This window comes from Seriola dumerili, unplaced genomic scaffold (genome assembly GCF_002260705.1).
Source record: "Seriola dumerili isolate Sdu_G_001 unplaced genomic scaffold, Sdu_1.0 BDQW01000127.1, whole genome shotgun sequence".
In the NCBI taxonomy this organism is placed as follows: Eukaryota; Metazoa; Chordata; class Actinopteri; order Carangiformes; family Carangidae; genus Seriola; species Seriola dumerili.
In genome coordinates, this window is record NW_019174382.1 from 330,859 (window position 1) to 358,501 (window position 27,643).

Genomic DNA, 27,643 nt, shown 5'->3' on the forward strand with positions numbered 1-27,643 from the left:
GTGTGTGTGTGTGTGTGTGTGTGTGTGTGTGTGTGTGTGTGTGTGTGTGTGTGTGATGAGGGTAGGGGTGCTGTTTCTATGCACAGTGGATAATTGCGCAGGGAGGCATGTGCCCTTTTCAGGGCAAGCTCACCATGCCAGTAGTTCAACCGCCTGCCGAGCCCTTCTCTCTCTCTCCCTCTCTCCCTCTCTCTCCCTCTCTCTCTCTCTCTCTCCCTCCCTCTCTCTCTCTCTCCCTCTCTCTCTCTCTCCTGGTCAGTGACTCAGTGTTTTCAGCCTGTCTCTGTTGGGTTGAACCATCTGAGCTCAGAGATGGGGGTGTCCACATTGTTTTTCTCTCCTTTGATGAAAATGAATGAGATCTTTGGAGAGAGAGAGAGAGACAGACAGACAGACAGACAGACAGCCGGATGGAGACAGACAGACACAGACAGACAGACAGAGAGAGACAGACAGAGAGAGACAGACAGACAGATGGAGACAGACAGACAGACAGATGGAGACAGACAGACAGACAGACAGATGGAGACAGACAGACAGACAGACAGACAGACAGACAGACAGAGACAGACAGACAGACAGACAGACAGACAGACAGACAGACAGACAGAGAGCTGTGATGATTTTCACTCATTAACTGAGAGCTTCAGATCTCAGCAGCTTCAGCTTCAGCCTCACTCTGATTGGACGAGCTTGTGTCCAGATGTGTGACGTACTTCAGATGAAGTGTGTGTTGTTGACGTGTGAGGACATGACACAGTTCCATATAGAGGTGGTTGTTCCTGGTTTTGCTCCTGATGGACGTCTGATGCGTTCTGTAGATGGTCAGAGGTCGATGGCCCCAGTGGCTAAAAAACCAACAAGAAAAAACAAGAATGTCCTGACGTCCTGTTGAGAAAAGTTATTTCTGGCGTGGACAAAACATCCGCCCTCAGTCCTACTGTCGTCTACACGGCAGGAAGTACTACGACCTAACAGTACTACGACCTCAGGAAGTACTACGACCTAACAGTACTACGACCTCAGGAAGTACTACGACCTAACAGTACTACGACCTCAGGAAGTACTACGACCTAACAGTACTACGACCTCAGGAAGAACCTGATCCATGTCTCTGGCCTCGTTTGTTGGGTCTGTTCTAACGAACCCGTGGAAACTGGAGGTGTCTGTGTCAGACTGTTTCCCGCTCTAAGCAGCTGACGGAGAGGTGACTACAGTAAGCTACTGAGCGGCCATGTTGTTTTTAGCAGCGGTGAAATGATTGAGATGCAGCGTGTTGATGTGTGATCTGTACAGATGTTAGTGGGACCAGTCTGAACATCTGGTACTCAGACAGAAGAAGAGGATTTCTCTGAGTCACTTTTCAGTGTCGCCTGGAAACACGTCAGTCGTGAGGAGAGACGCCGCAGTCCGTTTTTGTGCCTCTGATTCCGATACGATCATGTAAACTAATAAATACATATTCAGTAGGTTTATTGGAGGAGGACTCGCACGTTATTAAATCAGTGGATTCTACCTGTCCAGGTGTGAAGAAGCAGATGATGAACCTGTCCTTAAACCTGTGTGACTTGGTTGATGGAGGCTGACGAGGGGAAGTTGGAGTTGTTGTAGGGAAGTAGATACAGTCACACCGCGGTTCAACCGCTTCCCACTTTCTGACTCTCATTCACAACTCTGACCTCATTTCCTGTTCATGGTCCAGTTTGTCTCTGCTGAGGACTGTTATTAAATCAGGCTGCAATGAAGAGCGGCTGATGGAGGAGGGACGCGTCTCAGCAGCAGCAGCAGCAGCAGCAGCAGATAGGTGCGTTACATTCAATATTATCCTCCTCACAGTAAATGAAAGTGTATTGATCCCTGAGGGGACGCCGCTCGATGCAGCAGCAAACTGAGAAACACTCAGTTATAAATAGACTGCAGTCTGTGAGGCTGTTAAATACAACCACATCCTCTGCTGCCACATGTTTACACAGAATACATTCATAAATAATAAGACACAGATTCAGTTGATGAGACAGGAGCTGAGCTGCGGTGTTTTACATGTTGGGATGAGATGATTTCATTGAGGACGGGTTGAGCTGGTTGTTTATATGTGAAGGCTGCGAAGGTGGAACAACATCTGCTGTCTGTTTTTATTCATTAACATTAATAATATGATAATACTGATGATAACACGTCATAAAATCCTCCGATATTAAAGACAATAGTTAGAAACAGGTAGAAAAACCAGTTCAGTGTGAAACAAGAAGAAAAAAACGTCTTTAAAGATAAAAACAAAGAAGAAATGAACATTCAAGTGAAATCAGGAAAGTCTCTGAGGTAAAACTACATCTGAAGAAAAGACCAGGTCAGTGAGTCCGTCCACCTGGTCCCTCCTGACCCTCAGTCCCCGTCAGGTTTCAGCCGGGTGTCAGGAGCAGAGACAGCAGCAGTACCTGAGGATCAGATCCATCTTCAGTCAGTGTGTGTTCACTGTTTCTGCTGAAAACACATCAACAGAAACATCGGGGTGTGTTTTTTCCCATCATTCAGTCTGTCGTGATGTCACAGGAGTTTCACCTGAGCCTCATTGTTTCAATCAGACGTTGAATAATGTTTTATGAATATTTCATTTTGAGGAATCTGCACCATGAACAGTCGCGCTGCCTTCACTTCCTGTTTGCTCTGTAACCATGGAAACAAACAGTCACTGAGTTACTGCTGAAGCTGAGGAAAAAATCTAAATTTGACATTTCTGATGTAAGAACTGAAGTTATGATGGGCCACACACACACAAACACACACTTTGTCTCACTTGTGTCTTGCTTCGTGTTCTGACCTCTGACCTCTGTTGGTTTCTGGTCTGGTTCTTGGTCTCAGAGCCGACCTGGACTTTGATTTGTGTCAGTGATGAAAATATATTCAGCGATACGGAAAGACAGATTCTGAGATCAGCTTGTCGTTTAGTGTTGTTGTTTCTATCCACCTGTTATATTCACCTTTTCACAGATTGATTTCTGCACAGACCCGCCAGGTACAGGCCCCGGGCCCCGGGCCCCTGGACCAGAACCTCAGTATGAGCTGGAGAGACACAGAACAACCACAAAGAGAGACAGAACATATTGATTATTCTCCAATCTCTGTAGCTAACAGTAAAACTCATGTACAAACATGTCAGATGTGTTTCCTGTTTCCTTATTGAACCGCTGCAGACGAGTGGCTGCTGTAGTTGAAGGAGGAACTGTGAGAACAGGAACCGAACATCAGAACAGAAAAAGGATCTGAGAGTTCTACCCTGACCTCCCCCGCCATGTTTCTGTGTATTGTCAGGGAGCGTCCGGTGAACCGCCCCCCCGAGCTGCTGTACCCGCAGGCCGACGTGGCAGAGCGACTGGCACTCGGCGGCAGCGATGATGCATTGGCCAACGGCACGAAGGCTGACCTGCAGGCCGCCAAACGTCTCGCCAAACGCCTCTACAACCTGGACGGCTTTAGGAAGTCTGATGTCGCCCGACACCTCGGCAAGAAGTCAGTGTGTCTCTGTGTTCACATGTCCCACTAACGATGAGTCCTCTGTCTTCACATGTCCCACTAACGATGAGTCCTCTGTCTTCACATGTCCCACTAACGATGAGTCCTCTGTCTTCACATGTCCCACTAACGATGAGTCCTCTGTGTTCATCAACACTTCCTGTCTCTGTCTCCGCAGTAATGAGTTCAGCCAGATGGTGGCGGAAGAATATCTCAGTAACTTTAACTTCACGGGTCTGACCATCGACCAGGCGCTCAGGTCAGTCTACGGAATAAATAAAGTAGAAGAAGAAATGTTCTGTGGCTAGTTACTGTTGATAACCAGGTGAATAACGAGCTCGTCCAGGTCACTAACGAGGTGAATTAATTAAACTGTGTTCAGGACGTTTCTGAGACAGTTTGCTCTGATGGGAGAAACTCAGGAGAGAGAAAGAGTCCTCGCTCACTTCTCCAGGAGATACAGACAGAGCAACCCCGAGAGTCTGGACACTGAAGGTACCTGTCTGTCTACCTGTCTGTCTGTCTGTCTGTCTGTCTGTGTGTCCCCCGTCTTTCTGTTTACCTGTCTGTCCCCTGTCTGTCTACCTGTCTGTCTGTCTGTCTGTGTGTCCCCCGTCTTTCTGTCTACCTGTCTGTCTACCTGTCTGTCTGTCTGTCTGTCTGTCTGCTACCTGTGTGTCCCTGGTCTGGTCTGTCTACCTGTCTGTCCCCTGTCTGTCTGTCTGTCTGTCTGTCTGCCTGTCTACCTGTGTGTCCCCTGTCTTTCTGTTTACCTGTCTGCCCCCTGTCTGTCTGCCTGTCTGTCTACCTGTACATTTATCTGTCTACCTGTCTGTCTGTCTACCTGTCTGTCTGTCTGTCTACCTGTGTGTCCCCTGTCTTTCTGTCTACCTGTCAGTCTACCTGCACATTTATCTGTCTACCTGTCTGTCTGTCTACCTGTCTGTTTACCTGTCTGTCTACCTGTCTTTTTGCCTGTCTGTCTGTCTACCTGTCTTACTTCCTTTCTGTCTGTCTTCTTGTCTGTCTACCTGTCTTACTTCCTGTCTGTCTGTCCACCTATCTCATTACCTGTTTGTCTGTCTACCCGTCTGTCTACCTGTCTACTTGTCTGTCTTTCTGTCTGTCTACTTGTCTGTCTACCTCTCTGTCTACCTGTCTGTCTGTTTACCTGTCTGTCTACCTGTCTGTCTACCAGTCTGTTTACCTGTCTGTCTGTCTACCAGTCTGTTTACCTGTCTACCTGTCTGTCTCTCCCCTGTCGATCTCTCACCTGTTTGTCTCTCACCTGTCTGTCTCTCAACTGTGTCTCACCTGTCTGTCTCACCTGTCTATCTCTCACCTGTCTTTCTCCTGTCTCTCACCTGTCTCTCTCCTGTCTCTCACCTGTCTGTCTCACCTGTCTCCCTCTCAGACAGCGTCCACACTCTCACCTGTCTGTCTCTCACCTGTTTGTCTCTCACCTGTCTGTCTCACCTGTCTTTCATCTGCCTGTGTCACCTGTCTGTCTCTCACCTGCCTGTGTCTCACCTGTCTCTCACCTGTCTGTCTCACCTGTCTTTCATCTGCCTGTGTCACCTGTCTGTCTCTCCCCTGCCTGTGTCTCACCTGTCTCTCACCTGTCTGTCTCCCCTGTCTCCCTCTCAGACAGCGTCCACCCTCTCACCTGTCTGTCTCTCACCTGTTTGTCTCTCCCCTGTCTGTCTCCCCTGTCTTTCATCTGCCTGTGTCACCTGTCTGTCTCTCCCCTGCCTGTGTCTCACCTGTCTCTCACCTGTCTGTCTCCCCTGTGTCCCTCTCAGACAGCGTCCACACTCTGACCTGTGCTGTCATGCTGCTGAACACAGACCTTCATGGGAACGTGAGTCTTTATATTTTTGAATCATCTTTTTAATTGATACAGAGTCAGCTGAGGAGGGGGAGGGGCTTCACGTTAAAAGGAACTCCTTATTTGGTCGAGGTTGTCACGTATGAACCGAGAGGACGAGTCTCTTTGGTCAAACTGGTTCTGATCCACGTAGATCCAGATCCAACCTCAGGGATCATTAGTTTATGTGCACTGGATTATTTTAAAGATCTCACAGGCTGTGACCAACCAGCCCCTCCCCCTCTGTCAGCTGTACCTGCCAGGTGTTAAAGCCCTTTATCTCCATTCTGTTCTTCAGCTTTTATTTTGACACAGTTGTCAACAGCCACTGTTGATAAATGTGTCATACTACTTTTATTTTGAAAAACTTAACTTTAGTGTGTTAGCATGCTAAAAACTACATCATGCTAAACGTTATAGACTGTTGAATTACATAGAAAATTAAATAAAATATATAAATATAATAAAATAATATAGATAATATGAAATATAGAAATCATGGGAATAAGTTTGAACACGTTTTGTTCTGAAGTCTCCACTGTGGTTCAGACGTTCATGTTCTCCTCAGGATGAACCACAGACTCTGTTTACTGCTAAATCAGCTAATGTTAGCGTGCTAACACTCTGAGCTAAGATGGTGGACACATTAAACCGCCTAACACTGGACTGTGTTTTATTTATCTGTTTGATTCTAATTAATAATTAAATAAGTAAACGTGTGTGTGTGTGTGTGTGTGTGTGTGTGTGTGTGTGTGTGTGTGTGTGTGTGTGTGTGTGTGTGTGTAGAACGTTGGGAAGAGGATGTCCTGCAGTCAGTTCATCTCCAACCTGGAAGGTCTCAACGATGGAAAAGACTTCCCCAAAGATCTGCTGAAGGTACATGTACACACACACACACACACACACACACACACACACACACACACACACACACACACACACACACACACACACACACACAGGGATCCTTGGCTTGTGATTTTCAGACCAGGAAGAGAAAAGGGGAGATGCATTAATTTCACTTCTCATGACCTCACACTGAACAAGTGTGTGTGTGTGTGTGTGTGTGTGTGTGTGTGTGTGTGTGTGTGTGTGTGTGTGTGTGTGTGTGTGTGTGTCTCAGCCTCTCGTTCTCCCACTCTTTTGCTTCCATCTCAGTTTTTCCATCTCAGCCTCCGAGCGATCAACATGAATCTGCGTCACCTCTTCACCTCGATCATCATCATCCCTCGCTCTGTTAATATGTGTGTGTGTGTGTGTGTGTGTGTGTGTGTGTGTGTGTGTGTGTGTGTGTGTTTGTGTGTGAGAGATGGTGGACCAGTGAGTGTGTGGGCAGCAGCTCTGACTCTGACTGAGAGTGAATACAGAATATTTATAACTGGAAATATGAATTATTATCCTCGGAGAAGAGAGTGAAGTGTTCACAGTGTCAGTGTTTCATTCCAAAAAATACAAATTCTTCTTCTACTGCTTTCCAGGCGACACTAATAAGTGATGAACCCCGCCGGGACGCACGTGTTCAGTGCTTTTAACTCGAAAAGTCAAAAAGCGTTTCACCCATGCTCATCACTTTTTAGTGTCCCCTGGAAACACTTCCTGTTGTGTTGTGTTTGCAGCTCACGTGTAATGACATACAACACAAATGACACAAAAATGACAAATTACACCATGTGCTGGTCACTGCACATGCTCAGTAGTGTTCCTGCTGCCCTCCCTCACTGTGATGACACACACATGAAAACATCTCTCTAGGCTAAAGGTGTAGAAACCACACACAGTGCTAACTAAGCTTCAGTGCAGGTGGAGGCGTCCTGTCACACTTTCAATACGTCTCTTTTAGAAAGCAGCTCTTTAGTCAGTTTTAGTTGCAGTACAGACAGTGACCACCAGGACGGACTGTGGCAGTAAGGCTCAGAGGAGGCATCCGTCACATCCTCAGAAAATAGAAGAAAACGATAGAAAACAGATCTTTGACATCAGCTCCTGAGCTCATGGAGTTACATCACTGGCTCCTCCCCTTCCTGGTCACCTGCATAAAATAGTTAATATTATATTTAAGTGAATCTAAAATATGAAATACTGAAATATCATTAAATATTACATATAAAAATGTTGAATATGTAAAATATAAAAATATTAAACAACTCAGGCACATACATTAAAAATGAAATATTAAAGTTTGTAAAATCTATGAAAATACAGAATAAACATGTAACATCTACAATGTAAAATAATAATATGAAATATGAGTAAATACTAAAATACTTAGTATTGGTACATTTTAAGAAATGAATTAGGTGAAATAAGAAATATTAACATTTATTACAAACATGTTTTTATTCTCAGTAGCGGAGCGTCCTGTGTCTCTGAGAAACAGTGAAACTAAAACTGTGAAATAATTCATATACATATGAATTATTGATTACTGATTAACGGGTGTATTAATGTGATGAGAAGCTGCGACAGTCGGAGTCGATGAGTCTCTGTTTTTAATATTTTCAGCTGATTTTCTCTTTTCTCTGCTGAACGTCTCTCGGTGCATTTACATTCAGCTCTCTGAATCCTCCATGATTGACAGCTCCAAGGAGAGCAGGGGGGCGGGCTGAGGCTCCCATCCCTGCGCTCTGATTGGTGGCTGCAGCTGAGAGAAAATGCGCATTGAGAGAGCGAGGGACTGAAGAGAGATAGAGAGAGGGGAGAGAGGAAGGGAGAGCGAGCAACAGTCCTCAACAGTTCAGAGTCTCAGCGGAGAGACGAGGAGGAGGAGGAATAAAAGAAGAGAAGAAGAAAAAGAGGAGGAGGAGTGAGCTCACCTGACGGAGGGATTCTCCTGCAGGAGGAATACGACAACAAGCGAAGGAGGAGAAGAAGAAGAGTGGGAGTGAAGTTGGAGGACGAAGACATCAACATCCGAGGAGGAGGAGGAAGGAGGGATTCTCTCTCTCTCTCTCTCTCTCTCTTTTTGTTCCTGTGCAACAGGAGAAACATCTCCACTTCCATACCTCCCTCCATCCATCCATCAGCAGTCAAGGCTGGAGGAAGCTGACGTCAGTTTTGGGGTGCTCTCTCTCTCTGTCTACATGTGTGGGTGTGCTCGCTCGCCCCAGCCTCCCTGTTTTTCTTTTCTCGTTCTTTTCTGGGTTTTTTTCGTCCTCTTGCTTGTTTGGGACGTGAGATCGAGCTGCTGCTGCTGCTGAAGCCGTTCCTCCGTCACAGCTTTATTTGCAGTCTAGGGATTCTCCTCCATCACCGCCGCCGCTGCACCAGGACGTTCAACAACAAACCGACTCAAAGATCCAACTCAAAGACAAACAAAGGAGAAGAAGAAGAAGAAGATCAGTTTGTGGTTTGGATTTTTTCCACTGACTGTTTGTGTAATTTTTCTGCAGGAGTGTGAGCTGATGAAATACGCATCACTGCCTCCAAATCGTTGATGGATTAGACTGAAACACACACACACACACACACACACACACACACACACACACACACACACACAGTGAGACGGTTTGTGTTAATGAGACTCTGACTGGTTTAATGAGACGTGAACAGGAAGTGGACGGGCTGACAGCTGACTCCACTTTAACAACGAAATAAAAATGTTAATAATTAATTCTTTTAAATAATTAACTGTAATTTAAAGTCATAAAACTAATTTATTTACCCAGAAAGAGACATCGGGCTCATTCACTGCTGTTGATCAGTAATTGAATCATTTTTCTTGATGATAAAAACTATTAATTTCCTGATTTTCTTTGTTCTTTACAAACTTTTTTTCTTAGTTTATAAATTGATTAATTAATGAATAAAAGGAAAGGAAGTATTATTTTTTTTGCTGTAATTTTAATTTTATTTTCCTCCTAAACCACAGAATTATGTGTATAAAGGTACAAATAAAACATTTCTACACATAAAAATTGTCCTTTGACAAACCCTAAATAAAATCTTGCAGCACATTAAGTGGATGTAAATGTATAGAAACCTAAATATGATTTTCTTCCAACATTAAAGACATAATTTACTGTAATATAAAGTCTTTTTCCCAAAAAATATTTCCCCTATTTTTCCAAAACTAGTTTTTGTGACAGATTTTGACTTTGTTCTTTAACCTCCGTCGGCCGATGGAAGTTCTTCTTATTTTTGCAGCGATTAATTGATTAAGATAATAAAAGCCCTAATTGTAACTATATTTTCCTCCTTAACTGCAGAATTAAATGTACGAAGTTGTAAATAAAGTCCATCTCAAAGCCGCTTTAAACAGAATCACAGAATGTAAAGACGTCTAATTATGATGAAACAGCTTTGATCGGTAATAATTGATCGATCTTTGTAACTAATTCCTCTGTTTGATTGATTTAAATCTTTGAAACCTTCGAGTTATCAGTTGATGAGTCAGGAGTCTTCTGGTCAGATGATCCGTCTCGCAGCAGATTGAGTCTCGGTCTCGGCCCACTCGCTCCATCAGCTCTGACATGTTTGTTGGCAGCGTCTCTTTGTTTTTGTGGTTTTGCCTCCGAACACCTGAGCGAGCCGCCGGCTGTCGGCCAGCTGGATTATGAGCTGGATGAAACGCTGCTGTGTTTTTATGCATAATGAATAGAGCTGGATCCATAATGCAGCAGGCTGAGCTCCGCTGAGGACACAATCAATCCAGACTCAGTTAGTCTGCTCAGAACCAGCCGCCGTCACTCATCAGGCTCCTGCTTCTATTTCCAGCCTCCTCGTCTGATGAGATTCATCATCTAAATTACTGAAAACATCTCTTTTCTGGAAACTGGATCAAAGTCTAAAATCCACCTTGTCAAAGTGGAACAGGATCTCTTTCTGTTTGTGTTAATGTTGGTGTAGAGGAACTCTGGACTGAATGAGAAACGCTAAACTGGTCCAAGAGGAGAATATCTGTTCAATCCTTGGAGCTTTTCATGAATATCATCTAGAGGATCATCTTCTAACGTCCTGTTGACCGTAAAGACTAGAAAAGTTCAGTCAGACTTTTCTAAACCGACTTAAACCTGACTCAAATCCCGCTCCTCTGGACTTGTCACGATGATCGGCGTCAACAGCATCCACTCGACTGGCCGCATGCGGTCTCGGTCGCTCTGCTCCGTCCGGAGCGGGCGCGACTCGAGGGACACTGACCCGTTCAGGTATCCCAGAACCCCCCGCTCCCGCTCCCTCAAACCACTGGCCTTCCCTGACCTGCTGGGAAAGACCCAGGACGGACAGCAGCACCTGCACAGCCGCAAGAAGAAGGTAGAGCCCAGCAGAACCTGGTTAAATCTAAAACCTGGCAGAACAGTGAAGTGATACTGTTTATTTTTATTTACATTTTACTTAAGGGCCACAGAGGGAGGCCAGGACACCTCATAACGTGATATAAACACAAAAATAATACACATGCAGAGTCATACATACAGTGGTGTCCTACTAACAGCTGCATTTCATTCTCCTCGTACATGCTCCTTTACGCAGATGACTCTCAGCTTTACCTCCATTAGAACCTGGTGATAATAACAGCTCAGGTCTCTTCTTGACAGACTCCATGGTAACAATTACTGTCTTCAGCTAAATGATGCAAGACTGAAGGATCTTGTTTGGTCCTTCTGTGACATGCTCTGAACCCTTACTCACATTTCTCCATTTTATTGATATTTTCTAAGAAGGACAAGAGCTGAGAATAGACCAGTTTTATTGACTTTGGATAAAAATGGAAACTTAGAAAAAGGCTGAAAATGATTTGAAACTGTTGCATCAAGGCTTTTTGCTAATGGGATGAACCACTAGATAAACTAGTGTTGTAGTAGTCGGCTTAGTGTGTGAGACTGTCTTTTATATGAACAAGCAACACAAGCTCAAACTTACTGAGGCTGTATCCTCGTCAAGGGGGACGGGAGCTGTGTTCTCCAGGTGTCTGTCAAAAACAGGAAGTCTGGTTGGGTGGATGAGATATTTCATTTAGAAAGATGAAAGATTTGTTTGACACGTTTAGAGGAGCCATACTACAACAGTCATGGACGGTAAAACCTGAGACTTGCAGCTAAGGGGGGTCAATGACAGGTGGGACCAGTAGTGGGAGTTCTCATGGGAGGCAGGACTCTGAGGTGACACCATAGAAGAAGAGCTAGGTACTTTGTGTGTGTGTGTGTGTGTGTGTGTGTGTGTGTGTGTGTGTGTGTGTGAACAGGATTGCACAGTGTGCCGTAAATTAGCCGCTAGCATGTGGCTACCCAATAAAATTATACTGTCTGTTGTGAAGAATGAAAAGTTTCTCCAAAACAAATTAAGTTCAAAACTGAATTCATCATTTCTACATTGATTGTAACATGTTTCATTATTGTAATTAGTCATTGAACCAAATCAAATCAGAAACGGACTGTTTTCCGTCACTAGTTGTTTCCTGTGGTTTCTGATTTGCTGTTTTGTCGATCGTTGTTAAGTTACCTTCAAATCATCCTTCACATATTATTCTGTACGAACCAACCAGTAAAGAGAGGAATTATTCCCTTTGAGCTGCTGGAAGAATCTCAGATTTAACTCATTGCATGTCTCATTTCAGTGTCTCATGATTTTCTGCCCCGTTATCACATCACATCAATTCATGGGTTCCTCATTATTAAAAAGTTTTATTTACAGTGGATTAACAATGATTAAAAAACTGCAAAGTAGAGGTGGTTTATTTACAGTGGATTCCACTGACAATGATCTCTCTTATCCTCACACATGATCTGTGTTTTTTTTAATTTTGTATTAAGAGATGAACTGAACACTTGCTGTTGTTTCACATAAAAAAACATAGACTGGTGGAGTTATGCATTTGAGCTGCTCAAAGGCTTTTAATGTGAAAGAGCTCTGAGTATGATTGCTGCTTAGCAGAGATAGAAAAAACATCAAAGTAGATCTTATTAATAATCTTTTGTGAGGATTATTAATAATTATTTTATTATTAATATTTAATAATTTTTGTGAGTGAAACAATAATCTTCACCTTTTTCACAATAAATCCTCCAAAGAAAGAATCAAATAAAACACAAATTCTAATCGATTCTACTTTGATGTTTTTTCTGTTGAAATAAACTGAACACTTTTTCACAATAAAAGCTTATGCAAAGGGATGATTATGTTGGATCTACTTTAACGTCTCATTTCAGCAACTTAATATTTCAAGAATTTCAGATACTGAACTTCTCAAACCTTCATTTAATAATGGAACAACAAGGAAAGGATCGAATAGAACATAAATCTGTGAAAATAAAAACTTTCTCCTGCTCTGCCCAAAAACTTAAAGTATTCAGCAAAAAGAAAAAACACACAATCCTCCCCAAACTGACTGACTGTTTCACGGTATTAAAATTCATCTGTGACTTCACATCAGAGGAGCAATGTTTCATATCTGCAGATTAAAGTTGAAACTTGTCTCTGCAAGTCAAACAGGAAAGCCAAGGGTTGTAAACACACACTCACACTCACACACACACACACTCACACTCACACACACACACACACACACACACTCACACTCACACTCACTCTCACACACACTCACACAGTATATCTGACCTGGTGTTTTTGTGTCTGCAGACTCTCTACAGCTCCATCAAGAACGAGAAGCTTCAGTGGACCATGTGAGTTTAACACAAACATCTCCAGTGTTTCAGCTTCTGTCTGCTGTGTGTGTGTGTGTGTGTGTGTGTGTGTGTGTTGTGTGTGTGTGTGTGTGTGTCTCCCTCCTGCTGCTACTGCCCTGACTCCCATATTTAAGCCTCTGTTGCCATGGTAACCGTTCCCTGCTTCTTTCCTCTATGTAATTATAGGTCAGCATCCAAACGCCCATGCTTGACTGTGGACTCATACACACACACACACACACACACACACACACACACACACACACACACACACACACACACACACACACACACACACACGCCTTGTATGCATGTAGCATCTGTCCTCCCTTGTGTTCAGCCTCTTTAACCCTTCAGTTGTTTCTCTGTTGGTGAAGTCAGTGATGATGATGATGATGATAATGATGATGATGAAGTGAAAACTCTTCATCCTCTCACTCCGTCTGTCTGTCTGAAGTGATGAGGAGGAGTTGAGGAAGTCGATGTCGGAGCTGGCTGACGTCCGAACAGACTCCGCCTCCCACACCATGAAGCGCCTGGGCAGCGGAGGAAACCCGCTGGTGGGTGTCGCCCATCAGGCTGACGGCGAGCTCTACAAGAACGGATTCCTGGTCCGGAAAGTCCACGCCGACCCTGACGGAAAGAGAAGTGCGTCACAGCAACTTCTGCTCTTCTTCTTCTTCTTCTCTCTATTTATTCAGTGTTTGTTTTTGTTTTCCACATCAGTCGTTTCTTTTCCTGCAAGTCTTTATTTGTTATGATCTATAATATCCCATGATGCCTTGTTTCTCACAGCGCCGCGGGGTAAGAGGGGCTGGAAGTCTTTCTACGCCATGCTGAAGGGTTTGGTGCTCTACCTGCAGAAGGTAAACATCTGAACTACATGTCCCAGCAGCCCTCTTGTTTCATACACCGTGTCGTGTCTGTAGCTCCTTTCACACACGGATCCCTCCACATTTATTATATTATATATATATTATATATTCTACCTCTTATACTGAGGGAACAGTCACATATTGATCGATCAGTTGATCAGGTGAATCTGTCAGTGGTAGAATGTTGTAAACAGCAGCAGTTTACTGGATGTTAAAGTGGATATTAGAAGTGATTGTCACTTTAAACTCGTTATAACTTGTTATGAAAAGTTTCCTGAACGTGGTTTGATGACGAGATGAAACGAACTCAGTGAAATCGTCTCATTTTAACACGAAAGTCGAGACATGAAGATTTTACAAACAAAAACAAACAGTGAGAACTGATTGAACCCGACCAATCACAGAGGCTGTTGAGAGGATGATGACGTGATGTCACCACCTCACCTGAACCAGGTGAATTAAAACGAGTCCTGGCTCTGCAGCTGTCAACAACTCATTAGTGAAGCTACTTACAGCAGCTTTAAACCTGATTGGATGCTGACAACACGCTGCTCTGTGATTGGCTGACAGGACGAGTACCGTGCCGAGCGAGAGCTGACGGAGGAGGACGTGAAGAACGCCGTGTCCATCCATCACTCTCTCGCCATGAGAGCAGCTGACTACAGCAAGAGACCCAACGTCTTCTACCTGAGGACGGCCGACTGGAGGGTCTTCCTGTTCCAGGCTCCGTAAGAACACGCTGACCTCTGACCCCTGACCCCTGACCCCTCACATCAGCTCTGTTTGCTTATTTTCAGTCTGTTCTTCATCAGTTACAGACAAGTTCAGTTTGTCAAAGAGAAATGTGAATTTATTTTATTTACCACAAAAACTGATAATAAACTGATAATAAACAGTGAATAATTCACATGTTCATCAGAGTCTGACCCTGGATCAGATTCTGATTCACAGAGAGAAACCTCAGAATTCGTTGCAGCTTTAAACGCACCACATGTGAACTAAAGCCGACCTTCTCTTCTCCTTTAAGAGACCGAAACAGTTTCTTTATTAAAGACCAATCAGGTCAGGTGAGTGTTACCTGTGTGTTACCTGTGTGTTACCTGTCTCCTGCAGGAACGCTGAGCAGATGCAGTCCTGGATCACGCGCATCAACGTGGTGGCGGCCATGTTTTCAGCTCCTCCATTCCCGGCGGCGATTGGCTCTCAGAAGAGATTCAGTCGTCCTCTGCTGCCGGGGTCCAACACCAAACTGTCCCAGGTACGGACTCCGCCTCCACAGACACCTGAGTCACCTGGACCAGGTGAACTCCTCTCTCACCCACAATCCTTTGCTGTGTCGTCCATATCTGCAGGAAGAGCAAGTCAAGTCCCACGAGAACCGGTTCAGGGCGGTTTCCTCCGAGCTGGCCGACCTCACGGCCTCCACCCCAGACCGAAAGGTCAAAGGTCGTGAGTTGGAGGAGCAGAAACTCCGACAGGAGTACCTGGAGTTCGAGGTGAGGGCGTTCACAAACATCACATGACAGAGTTACAGGTGAACACACACCTGGTGAATGCAGCTTTGTTTTCTGTTGTCGGAGTAAAAGGAAGAAGAAGAAGAAAAACTTTCTTCTTCTTCACTTTGAGACAGAAAAGGAACTTTCACAGTTTCCAGACTGATGAAGAAGAAACAGGAAAAAGCTTCAGTGACTCAAAAGAAAAAAGTTTGATTTGAATTTGAATGAATCAATAAATAAAAAGATGAACAGGTGAGACAGAGTGACGCTCCACAGGTGTCCCTGTCGTTTGTCTTCAAAGAATTTACCATCACGTCTTTATGTCTTTGTTTATGGTGAAACTGTTTGATGTTCCTGCTTCTGTCTCTGTCTGTCTCTGTCTCTCTCTCTCTGTCTGTCTCTGTCTCTGTCTGTCTCTGTCTGTCTCTGTCTGTCTGTCTGTCTGTCTCTGTCTGTCTCTGTCTGTCTGTCTGTCTCTGTCTGTTTCTGTCTGTCTGTCTGTCTGTCTGTCTGTCTCTGTCTGTCTCTGTCTGTCTCTGTCTGTCTGTCTGTCTGTCTCTGTCTGTCTGTCTCTGTCTGTCTGTCTGTCTCTGTCTGTCTGTCTGTCTGTCTCTGTCTGTCTGTCTCTGTCTGTCTGTCTGTCTGTCTCTGTCTGTCTGTCTGTCTCTGTCTGTTCAGATTGACACCTCTCTCATGTACAGGCTAGCTGTTTCCCTCTGTTTCCAGTCTTTATGCTAAGCTAAGCTAACTGGCTGTAGCTTCATATTAACTGTACAGATATGTGTAGAGGACAGGAAGCTGCAGCTGTCAGCCTCAGTGATGTCACAGTTTAAAGGCCACACCTCTGCTGTGACATCACATCCTGATGTTTGCATCACTAACCGTCTCCCACCTCTGTCCTCTACAGAAAACCCGTTACGGTACGTACGCCATGCTGCTCAGAGCCAAGATGGCGAACGGGGACGAGGACCTGACGGCCTTCGAGTCTCGGCTGTTTGACGACGGCGGCCTGCAGAGGGCGCACTCCAGCCCCACACTGCCTCAGGACGTCGCCAACAAGGAGAAAACCCGCGGGACAAAGACGTCCAAGAGCTTAAAAGTCACGTCGTCTTCATCGTCCTCGACCACCAAGAGTGGCAGCAGCAGGGAGGGAAACAGGAAGAAGAACGGGAGCAACCAGAAGGCGGAGCCTCAGAAACAAAACAGCAAACAGGAAGAGGCGCCATAAGATTTATACTGAGTGTAGCTGGAGACGGACATGAGGCATCATGGGTAACAGGCTGACATCCTCCTTTAAACCTTTTCTGTTAAACCTCAGACAGATTCTGATTGGCTGAGGGAGCTGAGCTGAGACGTTCAAGGTCGGCGGGAGAAAAGACGCTCGTCACGACGGACGACGACAAACTGTCAAGTTTCACCAGGAGTGGAAACATTCAGAAACACTGAGTGAACCTGAACACATCACTCAACTGTCACTTAACTCCGCCTCCAAACATCAACACTCACAACAGCTGGAGAGTTTCACAATAAAAGCTTTATTTCCTGGTCGAGCTTTCATTTCAGGGACGTTGTATTAAAATGATACAGACGTTAAATATTAGTAATTATCCAGTCTCCAGCTGCGTTTGACTCCAGGACCCCCCACGACCAGGACCAGGACCAGGACCAGGACCAGAACCAGGACCAGGACCAGGACCAGGACCAGGACCAGGTCCAGGTCCAGGTCCAGGTCCAGGTCCAGGACCCTCCTGGATCAGGTTGTTTATAGGTACTTTTATTTTTCCTCTCTCACAGCGACAAACACTAACCTCCTGCATCGCCATCACTCAGCTTCTCCTAGCAACCAACAGGGGAGCAGGTTGCCATGCCGACCACATGTGACAGACAGAGTGCGTGGGACTGTTGCCACAGCGACCAAGCAAAGGGGGGGTGAGAGGGATGGGATGGTGGGGTGAGACCCTGCAGTCAGGACTCCCCCCGGCCAAACAACAAGCAGACAGATGATACCTCCTCCTGAGTGTGTGTGTGTGTGTGTGTGTGTGTGTGTGTGTGTGCGTGCGTGTGTGTGTGCGCGCGCGCGTGTATGCGCACGTGTGTGTGTGCGTGCGTGCGTGTGCGCGTGTGTCTGTGTGCGCGTGTCTGTGTGTGTGCGCGTGTGTCTGTGTGTGCGCGTGTGTCTGTATGTGTGCGCGTGTCTGTGCGCGTGTGTGTGTGTGCGCAAGTGTCTGTGTGTGTGTGTGCGCGTGTGTGCGCAAGTGTCTGTGTGCGTGTGTGTGTGCCCGCGTGTCTGTGTGTGTGCGCGTGTGTGTGCGCATGTGTCTGTGTGCGCGCGTGTGTGTCTGTGTATGCGTGTGTGTGTGCGCGTGTGTGTGCGCATGTGTCTGTGTGTGCGCGTGTGTCTGTGTGCGCGCGTGTGTGTGTGTGTGTGTGTGTGTGTGTGGAGGCTCATCAGGGACAAAAACTACAACAACAAATCAACTAATTCAAACTTGAATCATCTGCAGTTCATTCGTTCTGTTTATGGAACAAACAACAAATCAGAAGGAAAAACAAACAAACAAACAAACAAAAGGAAATAAAGGATAAAAGATGCAATAAAAAAATAAATAAACATTAATATTAAAAACATCAGCAAAAGTGGAAAAAGAAAAAACTCTTTTTAAGAGTAATTTTCTAATAAATAATTATCAGTGGTTTCTTATTTATTTTTTATTGATCAGCTGATTGATCAGTGGATGAATCTGAACTGGCAGACTGATCAGTTTGAATCCGTGGAGTTTTCACTCAGTAGTTTTGTCTTTAATGAACTTCCATCTTTTCTCTCGATGCTGGAAACTGAATTATGTTTGAATCCGTCCACGTTGTCTCCACTGTCCTGATCCATGAGACCAGAAGGAGACGTGTCGGTGTGTATTAACTGGTCAGAGGACAGGTAACAGGTGACATCACCTGTGACATGACAGAGCTGGAGACGCGAGTTTGTTGAAAGGATTCTTTCTCTTGTCGTTGATCTTCAGTGAAACATTCACACTCGTCTCCTCTGTTGCCTCATTAAAGAAAATCTTCAACGTGCAGTTCCCTCCTGCTGCCACCTGGTGTCTCCACAGTGTCTCCACACTGAATCACTGAGGCTGTTTCTCTGGGACATGTTCAGGTGAAAACACTGATTTACAACAAGAAGAAAAACAACATCACCACAAATGAATCAGAAACAGAACCACATCAGAGAAACCATGAACAGAAAAGTTCAGTGAAAATCTGTTCTAATAAAAGGGTCCACATTATTCCCTCATTAACATATTTAAACGTCTGAGTTTGTCAAAAATCCAGAGAATTCATTCACTGTAATTTAAGACCAAGAAAATTCTCACATTTAAGAACCTGGAACCTTCAAACACGACTTTAATGAGGAAGTGATTATCAGAAGATTTTGACTAATTGATTCATGAACTTACACATTATTTTTGACTAAAAGAAGAAGAGAAGAGTAAACCTGATCTCAGTCTGACTTTAATCCAGTCAGTCCTCAACATGACGTGAACGTCTCCACATTGAGCTGCTGTTCTGATCCTGACGTCTGATTGGCTGAAAACAGTCCTGGATTCAAATTTTATTATCAGTCAATCTGAAGCTCAGACACAGAGTTTATAATAAAACACTCGTGATGTTCTTCATGGATCATCATGATGTTGAAGTGAACAGAAGGAGCTCCATGTTTCCTGGTGCAGTGACAGGAAACAGACAGCAGGTGGCAGCAGAGAGACGCTGGAGATGAAGGAGCCTCCAGTTTAATTATTCATTTAAATCATCTTCAGAAACAAACTGTCATTAAAGTCAAAGACTCATATTTCATGATTCTGCTCAAGACTTTGTTATTCTGAAACAGCTGGAACCTTTTAATCCTGAATCATGATCTGAGTCCAGATGAAAACTTGAAGATCTGGTCTGAGGTCAGACCTGAATGCTGAAGGACTCCTGCGGTCTGGATCTGATCCTTCACCAGCGTCTCTACGTCAGCTGGACTTCACGAGTTCAGAGGAGAACCTGTTGCTTTCTGCTGACAGGAGTTGGTCCAGGTTCAGATCCAGACACCTTCAGACCTTTAGACCTTCAGACCATTAGACCTTTAGACTTTCTGACCTTCAGACCTTCAGACCATCAGACCTCTAGACCTTCAGACCATCAGACCTCTAGACCTTCAGACCTTCAGACCTTTAGACTTTCTGACCTTCAGACCATCAGACCTCTAGACCTTCAGACCTTTAGATCTGTAGACCGTCAGTCCTTCAGACCTTCAGACCATCAGACCTTTAGACCTTTAGACCGTCAGACCTTCAGACCTTTAAACCGTCAGTCCTTCAACCTTTAGACCATCAGACCATCAGACCTTTAGACCTTTAGACCTTCAGACCATCAGACCTTTAGACCTGTAGACTGTCAGTCCTTCAGACCTTCAGACCATCAGACCTTTAGACCTTTAGGCCATCAGACCTTCAGACCTTCAGACCTTTAGACCTTTAGACCTTAAGACCTTCAGACCTTTAGACCTTTAGACCTGTAGACTGTCAGTCCTTCAGACCTTCAGACCATCAGACCTTTAGACCTGTAGACCGTCAGTCCTTCAGACCATCAGACCTTTAGACCTCTAGACCTTCAGACCTTCAGACCTTTAGACCTTTAGACCGTCAGCCCATCAGACCTTCAGACCTTTAGACCTTCAGACCTTCAGACCATCAGACCTTCAGACCTTTAGACCTGTAGACTGTCAGTCCTTCAGACCTTCAGACCATCAGACCTTTAGAGCTGTAGTCCGTCAGTCCTTCAGACCATCAGACCTTTAGACCTCTAGACCGTCAGCCCATCAGACCTTTAGACTGTCAGTCCTTCAGACCATCAGACCTTTAGACCTTTAGACCGTCAGTCCTTCAGACCTTCAAACCTTCAGACTCTGGTTTTTCTGACTCAGTGCTGATGGTCCAGCTCAAGGACTTAAGACCAGAGAGGCCGTCGTCCGTCCCTCAGTCTCCACCATCTGTACCATGAACCTGCTGCAGAGACGCTCAGACAGACGGGTCCAGACCCCCCACCCCTCACTGTGGTGTATGACCCCCCCGGCTCGTATTTAGTCAACTATCCAGCACCACTTGTGTATTTCTGTGCAGTGTACAGCAGCAGTGGAGAGTCAGTGTAACAGTCATGGCCGCTTCCCGCTCGTCGTCTGTAAATAAACGTTGACATTGAGAAGCCATATTGTAGTCGGGCCGGAGGCCGCGCTCGCTCGCGCTGCGTTTAGGAAACTTTGATTTAGATATTTTAGTGTCTGTCAGTTTATTTATTCTGTTCATCATCGTTTCCTAACGGATGAGTTTCTGTGAACATGTTTTTTCCGGCTTCGCTGCGGCCTGAATGTTTTGCCGCCAGTGTGCCGATGATAGCTGTACATACTGTCCACTTCCTGTGAGGTCATAGTGAAACAGTTTCGGAGGCTTAGAGGCAAAAATAAAAAGTTTGAAAACAAAACTGGGTCTGAAACTCTTTTTATTCACAAAACTTGCTTTGGTTAAATGTTGGAATTTGTCTGTTTTTAAATTTGTTTTTATAATTTTATAATATTTTTTATTTAATTTAGTTTTATAATTATTTTAATGAATAATTGATTTTATAAGATGATATTTTAAGGTGTGAATTTCAACTTGAGTCAATTCGACATAAAAACAAATTTATCCTTTTAAAGTAAAAACTTTTAAAAAACTAAATTATTTTTGAAAAATCTCAAATTACATCTTTAAGAAATATTTTTTCATAGTTTTGACTGATAATTGAATTGAAGACTAAATTTGATTTTAGTCATAATTGTAACTGAACAAGTTATAGTCTTGACTTACATCTACATTTTTAATTAAAATTTTAATTATCAGACATTAAGTCCATGTACACTGAATTCATCACATATTTTATTTTTTATGTTTATGACTAATTTTAATCTAACTGACTCATAAATCACATTATTTTGATTGGTCATGAGAAAAAACATTTAAAGTAAAAATGTTATTTTTTACTTAATAATTCAGTTTTATACATATTGCATTTTGTAACTTTTTGAATCAAATTTATAATTTGTCACAATAGAAATGGACAAGTTATAATTTTACCTACAATGAATATTTTTTATTTTTGTCATAACATTTAACAGTATTTTATTGACATGAATGAGTTTCCATAAAATGTCTCATTTCACTGAATGAAAAGCTGAAAGACACTTCAGACACTGACGAACAGACGAGCAGGGGATGACAGGTGATGACATCATAGATCAGGCTGTAACGAGTGAGACGTGCTGTGTTCCAGAGAGGACAGAAAATAGGAAATTCCAGTTTTCATAGAGGTGAAAAAGCAGATTAGCGATTCACGTTAACAGGGTAACACACACACACTCTGTAAACACAACATAGATTTACTGATGTTCATCCTCTAAACATTCAACAGAAAAAACCTCTGCAGCGCGTTTATGTTGAAAGTTTGTGCTGGAGGAAAATTCAAGGACTTTCAAGGTGAAACTTAAGGACTCCAGACCATCTGTCAGACCTCACACAACCCACAGAAATAAACCAAAATAATTACAAGAAAAACAAAATATAAATTAATGACAAATGTAAAGAAGCTGAAAATAGAAAACGGACAAATTTTATGAAATAAGAAAAAAACACTTTTATGTCTATGATACACTCTTATTGTGAAATAAATCATTTTAATCTGCTGTTTGTATTTTTGTTTAAAACAAAACTTTTTAAAACGTTATATAGGCCTTTTTTAATTTTTATTTTCAGTAATGTTTGAAAACCTGTGACATGTTTGAGAATACCCGAAACTTTCTCCTCGTCTCTGTGTGAATCGCAGCGTCGTCTCCTGCAGGCGACAAATGTCAGAGTCGCTCTGCTCTGAACGAACCGTCTCAGTCTCTGAGTCTCAGTAAAGTCCGGTTCTGCAGAATCCTGGTTCCTGGATGAAAAGATGATGTTGATGAAGCTGTTGGATGATGTCACTTCTTCCTCGTCACTGATTCACCACAGGCGACTCCTCTTCTTCCATTGGCTGGCTGCCGAAGCCGCTGTCGACTGTGGCGTCTGATTGGACAGAAAGTATAAATGAAGTGAGCATGGCTGCAGTTTGAACGAGAACTTCTCCCACTTTCCCACTAAAACACAGTAAATCCATCATGGACGTTTTTCTTTGTGTCACCTGTGTTGTGTTTGTCGTCTCGGAGCTCCGTGTGTCTCAGCAGGCGGACTCCTTCTGACAGACCAAGGGACTGAAGAGCTTCAACCAGACCTTCAACCGGACCCCCACCCAGCTACAGACGGACAGAGAGACAATCAGCAGTGTTACTCAGAGGCTGTTAACAGCAGTTTACTTCATGTTTGTCTGTAGCAGTGAACGCAGCATCAGAGCTGTTTGAACCACTGACTCAGATTCAGATTGAGCAGCTTCGTCTGTCAGAGCTCAGACTCTGTGCAGCAGCTGGACACGTGTCCTGTTGTTACCTTGTAGTGCTGCAGCAGGTGGTGGCAGGGCGTTGGACTGTCCTGGTACAGGTGAGTCAACGTCATCATCCCCAATTTCTCCGCCAGTTTCCTCCAGGGAACGTCCCCGACACTCAGTACCTCCACCAGCCGGGACAGTGTGTCCTCGTCCAGACCTGAACCCCCCACCTCTGAGACACCAACACAGGTTCTGGTCAGTTTTGTCTAACAGTAACTGAAGCTCGACCTGTTGACCTCTGACCTCTGACCTTCAGACTGTGGACATTTTACATTACAAGTGTCTAAAGTGATGATTAACTGGAGGACAAGGACAGACGCACCTTCACTGCTGCTCGGTTTGATCCTCTTACTGCAATGACGACTCGACTTCGGACTCTGTCTGGAGTTTAACAGGTTCCTCACCTGAGGAAAGGAGACAAGGAGAGGAGGTGAGGAGGATGTTTTAAAGAAAGCAGAACCAAACCTTCACCAGATTCAGTGACGGCCATTTGATTCTCAAACATCAAACAGCTTTTAAATGATCGGCTGGAGGTTCATGTCTCCAGAGGATTTCTGCAGTATCGTGTTTTTGTCCTGTGTGTTATTATGTCCTTTACTTTTATTTTGAAGGTATAGCTCATTACCTTTTGGCATTTAGCGAGGTCCAGAGGGGTGTGTCCTGCCGATCTCTTGCGAGGGTTGATTGGCTGAGAGGCAGCGGCTTCTGGCTCTTTGACCTCCTCTCTGATTGGTTCGTCATCGTCTTTTTCTTCTTCTGATGAGTAGCTGAAGAAGAGCGGCTCGTCGTTCTCCACGTTCTTATCAGCACCTGAAAAACAGGCTTCAATTAATCACCTGTTTGCTTTAGTGTGTGTTTCAGTGTGTTTCAGAGTGTGTTTCAGTGTGTTTCAGTGTTTGTTTAAGTGTGTTTCAGTGCGTTTTTCAGTGTTTCAGTGTGAGTTTCAGAGTGTGTTTCAGTGTGTTACAGAGTGTGTTTCAGTGTTTGTTTCAGTGTGTTTCAGAGTGTGTTTCAGTGTGTTTCTTTCAGAGTGTGTTTCAGTGTGTTTCAGTGTTTGTTTAAGTGTGTTTCAGTGCGTTTTTCAGTGTTTCAGTGTGAGTTTCAGAGTGTGTTTCAGTGTGTTTCAGTGTGTTTCAGAGTGTGTTTCAGTGTGTGTTTCGGTGTCTGTTTCAGTGTTTGTTTCAGTGTGTGTTTCAGTGTGTGTTCCAGTGTTTGTTTCAGTGTTTGTTTCAAGTGTGTTTCAGTGTGTGTTTCAGTGCGTGTTTCAGAGTGAGTTTCAGTGTGTTTCAGTGTGTATTTCAGTGTTTCAGTGTGAGTTTCAGAGTGTGTTTCAGTGTGTTACAGAGTGTGTTTCAGTGTTTGTTTCAGTGTGTTTCAGAGTGTGTTTCAGTGTGTTTCAGAGTGTGTTTCAGTGTGTGTTTCGGTGTCTGTTTCAGTGTTTGTTTCAGTGTGTGTTTCAGTGTGTTTCGGTGTCGGTTTTGGTGTCTGTTTCAGTGTGTGTTTCAGAGTGTGTTTCAGTGTGTGTTTCAGTGTGAGTTTCAGAGTGTGTTTCAGTGTGTGTTACAGAGTGTGTTTTTGTGTGTTTCAGTGTTTGTTTCAGAGTGTGTTTCGGTGTCTGTTTCAGTGTTTGTTTCAGTGTGTGTTTCAGTGTGTGTTCTAGTGTTTGCTTCAGTGTTTGATTCAGTGTGTTTCAGTGTGTGTTTCAGTGTGTTTCAGTGTTTGTTTCAGAGTGTGTTTCAGTGTGTTTCAGTGTCTGTTTCGGTGTTTGTTTCAGTGTGTTTCAGTGTGTGTTTCAGTGTGTGTTTCAGAGTGTGTTTCAGTGTGTTTCAGTGTGTGTTTCAGAGTGTGTTTCAATGTGTGTTTCAGTGAGTCTGACCTGCAGCGATGAGCATGGAACAGAGGGTCGGTGAACCCAGACTTGCTGCCAGGTGAAGCGGAGTGTTTCCTCCAAACGTGCAGGCGTTGACGTCAGCCTTCAACTGGAACCAACAAAGAGAGAGAGAGAGTTCAACACTGTGATGTCACTGATGCAGAAATCCTCAGATCAATTGAAGTTATTGATCGTTATGAATGATCGTTTTTAATACTAATGATATTCTCAGCCGGTAAAGGTGAGCGTGAGGGGCCAGGTGTGTCATACCTCTGTGATCAGCGTGCACGCCACCTTGAACAGGTTTTCTCTGATGGCCAGGTGGAGACAGGTGTGTCCACTCTTCTGCTCAGGTGCGTTGATCTTGGCTCCGCCCTCCACCAGTAGGCGGAGGCAGCGCTCGCCGTCCCTCCTCACGGCCAGGTGGAGAGGGTGAAGACCTGACAGACGGAGGCACAGGTGAAGTTTTAGTGTTTGATGTCTGATTAGTGTTGTTTATATATGGGTGCAGGTGATTGACAGTTGAAGGGGTGGAGTTTTACTGTTACAACAAACCAGAGTCTCAAATTTTTCAACCAATCACAACTCAGCTGACCTGCATTAAAGATTAAAATACTATATTCTCTATCGTGGATTTCTGTCACATGATAACGAGTCAGTTCCTGATCGATTCATCTGCTGATCAGTTTCTTGATTAACTGATTATCATCTTATTATTTTATTTCTATAAAATATCAGAAAATAGTGAAAAAACCAAAGTAATTTGACGTCTTGAAATGTTCAGTTTATATGACAAAGAAAAAAACCTGACGTTTATTTTCTGTTGATCAAGTAATTAGTTAATTGATAAGTTGTAGCAGCTGTGCATGTGACCTGACGGGATTGTGACTCCCATGATCACATGATGATATTTGACTCTTTAATGTGATAAGTTCAACATGTGGATGAACTGTCATCAGTCAAATTAATTATCATTAACGAAGTAATTAACAGTAATTAGCAGATCCTTCTCATCAGTAAGAAGCTCTGGGGTCTCTCACCATGGTAGTCAGGGGTGTTGACCAGGTGGGCGTGGCGTTCTCCCAGGTGAGCCAGCAGGGGGCGGAGTGTGGTGTTATCTCCAGCCAGCGCCGCCAGGTGGAGGGGGCTGCGGCCATCTTTGTCCACCAGGCTGGGGTCGGCCCCCGCCCTCAGCAGCGCCTCCACCACCTTCACCTGTCGGGTGATCACGGCCAGGTGGAGAGGAGTCTGCAGCGGTGAGAGGAAGGGGAGGAGTCAGTGGTCAGGTGAAGCAGTGGGTTTGGTTTGGAGGTTGGTCATCTACCTGTCCGAGGTAATTCAGCTGGGGGGGGGGTTTAGCTTCCTGCTGTGTTTGGGTTACTTGGATAGTTAGGTAGATTACTGTCTGAAGGGTCGGGTTAGTTAGTTAGTTCGTTACCTGTCACAGGTGAGTTATTAGAGTTATCTAGATGAGTTGAGGTGGGCATGGTTAGATGGGTCAGGTGGGAGTGAGTTACCTGTCGCAGGTAGTTGGCTGTGTTGAGCATGTTTATCTGCTGGCTGCTGAGCAGAGTGTGGATCAGCTGCTGGATCACACCTGTCTGTTGATGGATGACAGCCAGGTGCAAAGGACTGTGGGAAAGAAAAGACACGACATCAAACGAGAGTCAAAGTGAGTCAGCGTCTCTCATCCAGCTTTCGATCGAGACTCACGTGTCTCCGTTGCTGTCCTGGACGCCACACAGGTGTCTCTGGATGGCCAGGAGGACGCGGGCGTCCCCGGTGCTGCAGTACTGCAGCAGGGCAGCCGCCGTCTGTCGGGCGCTCTGAGAGGCTCTGCTGTGGAGAGCGGTCGCTGCAACACCACAAGGGTGACATCATCAGTCACATGATCAATCACAGAAAAACAACAAAATCAGTTTCTTTCATTTTCCTTCCTGCAGTTTCTCACCGATCTGAAACAGTTGCTGTTGTAGCGGTGACCCAGTCTGTCCTCCAGTCTGTCCATCACTTTGTTGCTGGGTAACACCTCTTTGAGGGGCGGAGCCTGACATCTGAGCCCCTCCCCCTCCGCCGAAGCCAGTGAAACCTCCAGTGAAGAAAACTCCTGTTCCTCCTCCAGCTGCTCCGTTCATCTGCTGGTTGAACTGGAAACCTGCAGAAGTAGAAAAGTGCAGTAAAGTAAAATAAAGTGCAGTAAAGTGTAGTAAAGTACTTGAGTAAATGTACTTAGTTACTCTGAACTTTGACTCTGAACAAACGCTGCTCTTGATCTTTTTACTCATGAAGTTGAAGTTGTGATCCTCACCTCCTCCTCCTCCTCCTCCGGCTCCTCCTCCGAAACCCCCGGCTCCTCCTCCTCGTCCTCCTCCTCCTCTCCACGGCTCATAGTGAGGCAGTGGCTTCTGCTTCTTCCTCAGCACCTCCTCTTTGTCTGAAAGAGAGCAGGAGGAGAGGAGGAGGGGAAATTTAAAAGTGTGACAACAGACAAAGTTTCAGACTGAAAACATCTCATTTTGTCTTCAGAAGAAATTTCCTCCGTTTTCCGTACGAGACGACTGAAACTCAGAGATGCCACCATGTTTCCACTGAGGGAAACCCCGAACATGTGACCTTTCACCCAGACACAAACATCTTCCTGTGAGTCTTCCTCGGGGTTGGGGGTCACCCAACCCCATTCAATCACTGTATCTGCTCCATATGTCACTAAGACTGCAGCTGACCTTGGACCTGTGGGATGTAGGTGAACTGTTTGGGGTCGCTGCTGTCGCCGGCCTTCTTCCTCCTCAGCTGCAGGAAGACGGTGACGGGCCGCTCGATCTCCGTGCTGTGATAGGGCGGCGTCTTGAACACGATGGCGT

The 27,643-nt window shown here is 44.7% G+C and overlaps 2 protein-coding genes across 7 annotated transcripts in view; one reads left to right on the forward strand and one right to left on the reverse strand.

The window, feature by feature from the left end:
- LOC111224213 overlaps nucleotides 1-17,425 on the forward strand; it is a 35,610-nt gene extending 18,185 nt beyond the window's left edge. Inside the window, exons 8-19 of the mRNA XM_022748632.1 lie at nucleotides 3,310-3,507; nucleotides 3,689-3,769; nucleotides 3,893-4,005; nucleotides 5,313-5,371; nucleotides 6,164-6,253; nucleotides 12,956-12,999; nucleotides 13,460-13,650; nucleotides 13,798-13,868; nucleotides 14,448-14,605; nucleotides 14,991-15,135; nucleotides 15,230-15,373; nucleotides 16,281-17,425. Of these exons, the coding sequence (XP_022604353.1) occupies nucleotides 3,310-3,507; nucleotides 3,689-3,769; nucleotides 3,893-4,005; nucleotides 5,313-5,371; nucleotides 6,164-6,253; nucleotides 12,956-12,999; nucleotides 13,460-13,650; nucleotides 13,798-13,868; nucleotides 14,448-14,605; nucleotides 14,991-15,135; nucleotides 15,230-15,373; nucleotides 16,281-16,601 (1,615 nt within the window). The 3' untranslated portion in view covers nucleotides 16,602-17,425. The remainder of the gene's footprint in view (nucleotides 1-3,309; nucleotides 3,508-3,688; nucleotides 3,770-3,892; nucleotides 4,006-5,312; nucleotides 5,372-6,163; nucleotides 6,254-12,955; nucleotides 13,000-13,459; nucleotides 13,651-13,797; nucleotides 13,869-14,447; nucleotides 14,606-14,990; nucleotides 15,136-15,229; nucleotides 15,374-16,280) is intronic.
- A 4,094-nt stretch (nucleotides 17,426-21,519) lies between these two features.
- Nucleotides 21,520-27,643, reverse strand: part of nfkb2 (nuclear factor kappa B subunit 2) — a 22,458-nt gene continuing 16,334 nt past the window's right edge. For 5 of the 6 annotated variants that reach the window (XM_022748602.1, XM_022748604.1, XM_022748606.1 and 2 more), the window contains 13 exons: nucleotides 27,506-27,643; nucleotides 27,064-27,216; nucleotides 26,734-26,937; nucleotides 26,496-26,637; nucleotides 26,300-26,414; nucleotides 25,823-26,030; nucleotides 25,053-25,222; nucleotides 24,789-24,891; nucleotides 23,538-23,722; nucleotides 23,235-23,316; nucleotides 22,915-23,084; nucleotides 22,613-22,724; nucleotides 21,520-22,497 (listed from right to left, as the gene is read on the reverse strand). The exon at nucleotides 27,506-27,643 is cut by the window's right edge and continues 1 nt beyond it. In XM_022748602.1, the coding sequence (XP_022604323.1) occupies nucleotides 22,427-22,497; nucleotides 22,613-22,724; nucleotides 22,915-23,084; nucleotides 23,235-23,316; nucleotides 23,538-23,722; nucleotides 24,789-24,891; nucleotides 25,053-25,222; nucleotides 25,823-26,030; nucleotides 26,300-26,414; nucleotides 26,496-26,637; nucleotides 26,734-26,937; nucleotides 27,064-27,216; nucleotides 27,506-27,643 (1,853 nt within the window). In that variant the 3' untranslated portion in view covers nucleotides 21,520-22,426. The remainder of the gene's footprint in view (nucleotides 22,498-22,612; nucleotides 22,725-22,914; nucleotides 23,085-23,234; nucleotides 23,317-23,537; nucleotides 23,723-24,788; nucleotides 24,892-25,052; nucleotides 25,223-25,822; nucleotides 26,031-26,299; nucleotides 26,415-26,495; nucleotides 26,638-26,733; nucleotides 26,938-27,063; nucleotides 27,217-27,505) is intronic. The other variant, XM_022748607.1, reaches the window with a different exon arrangement.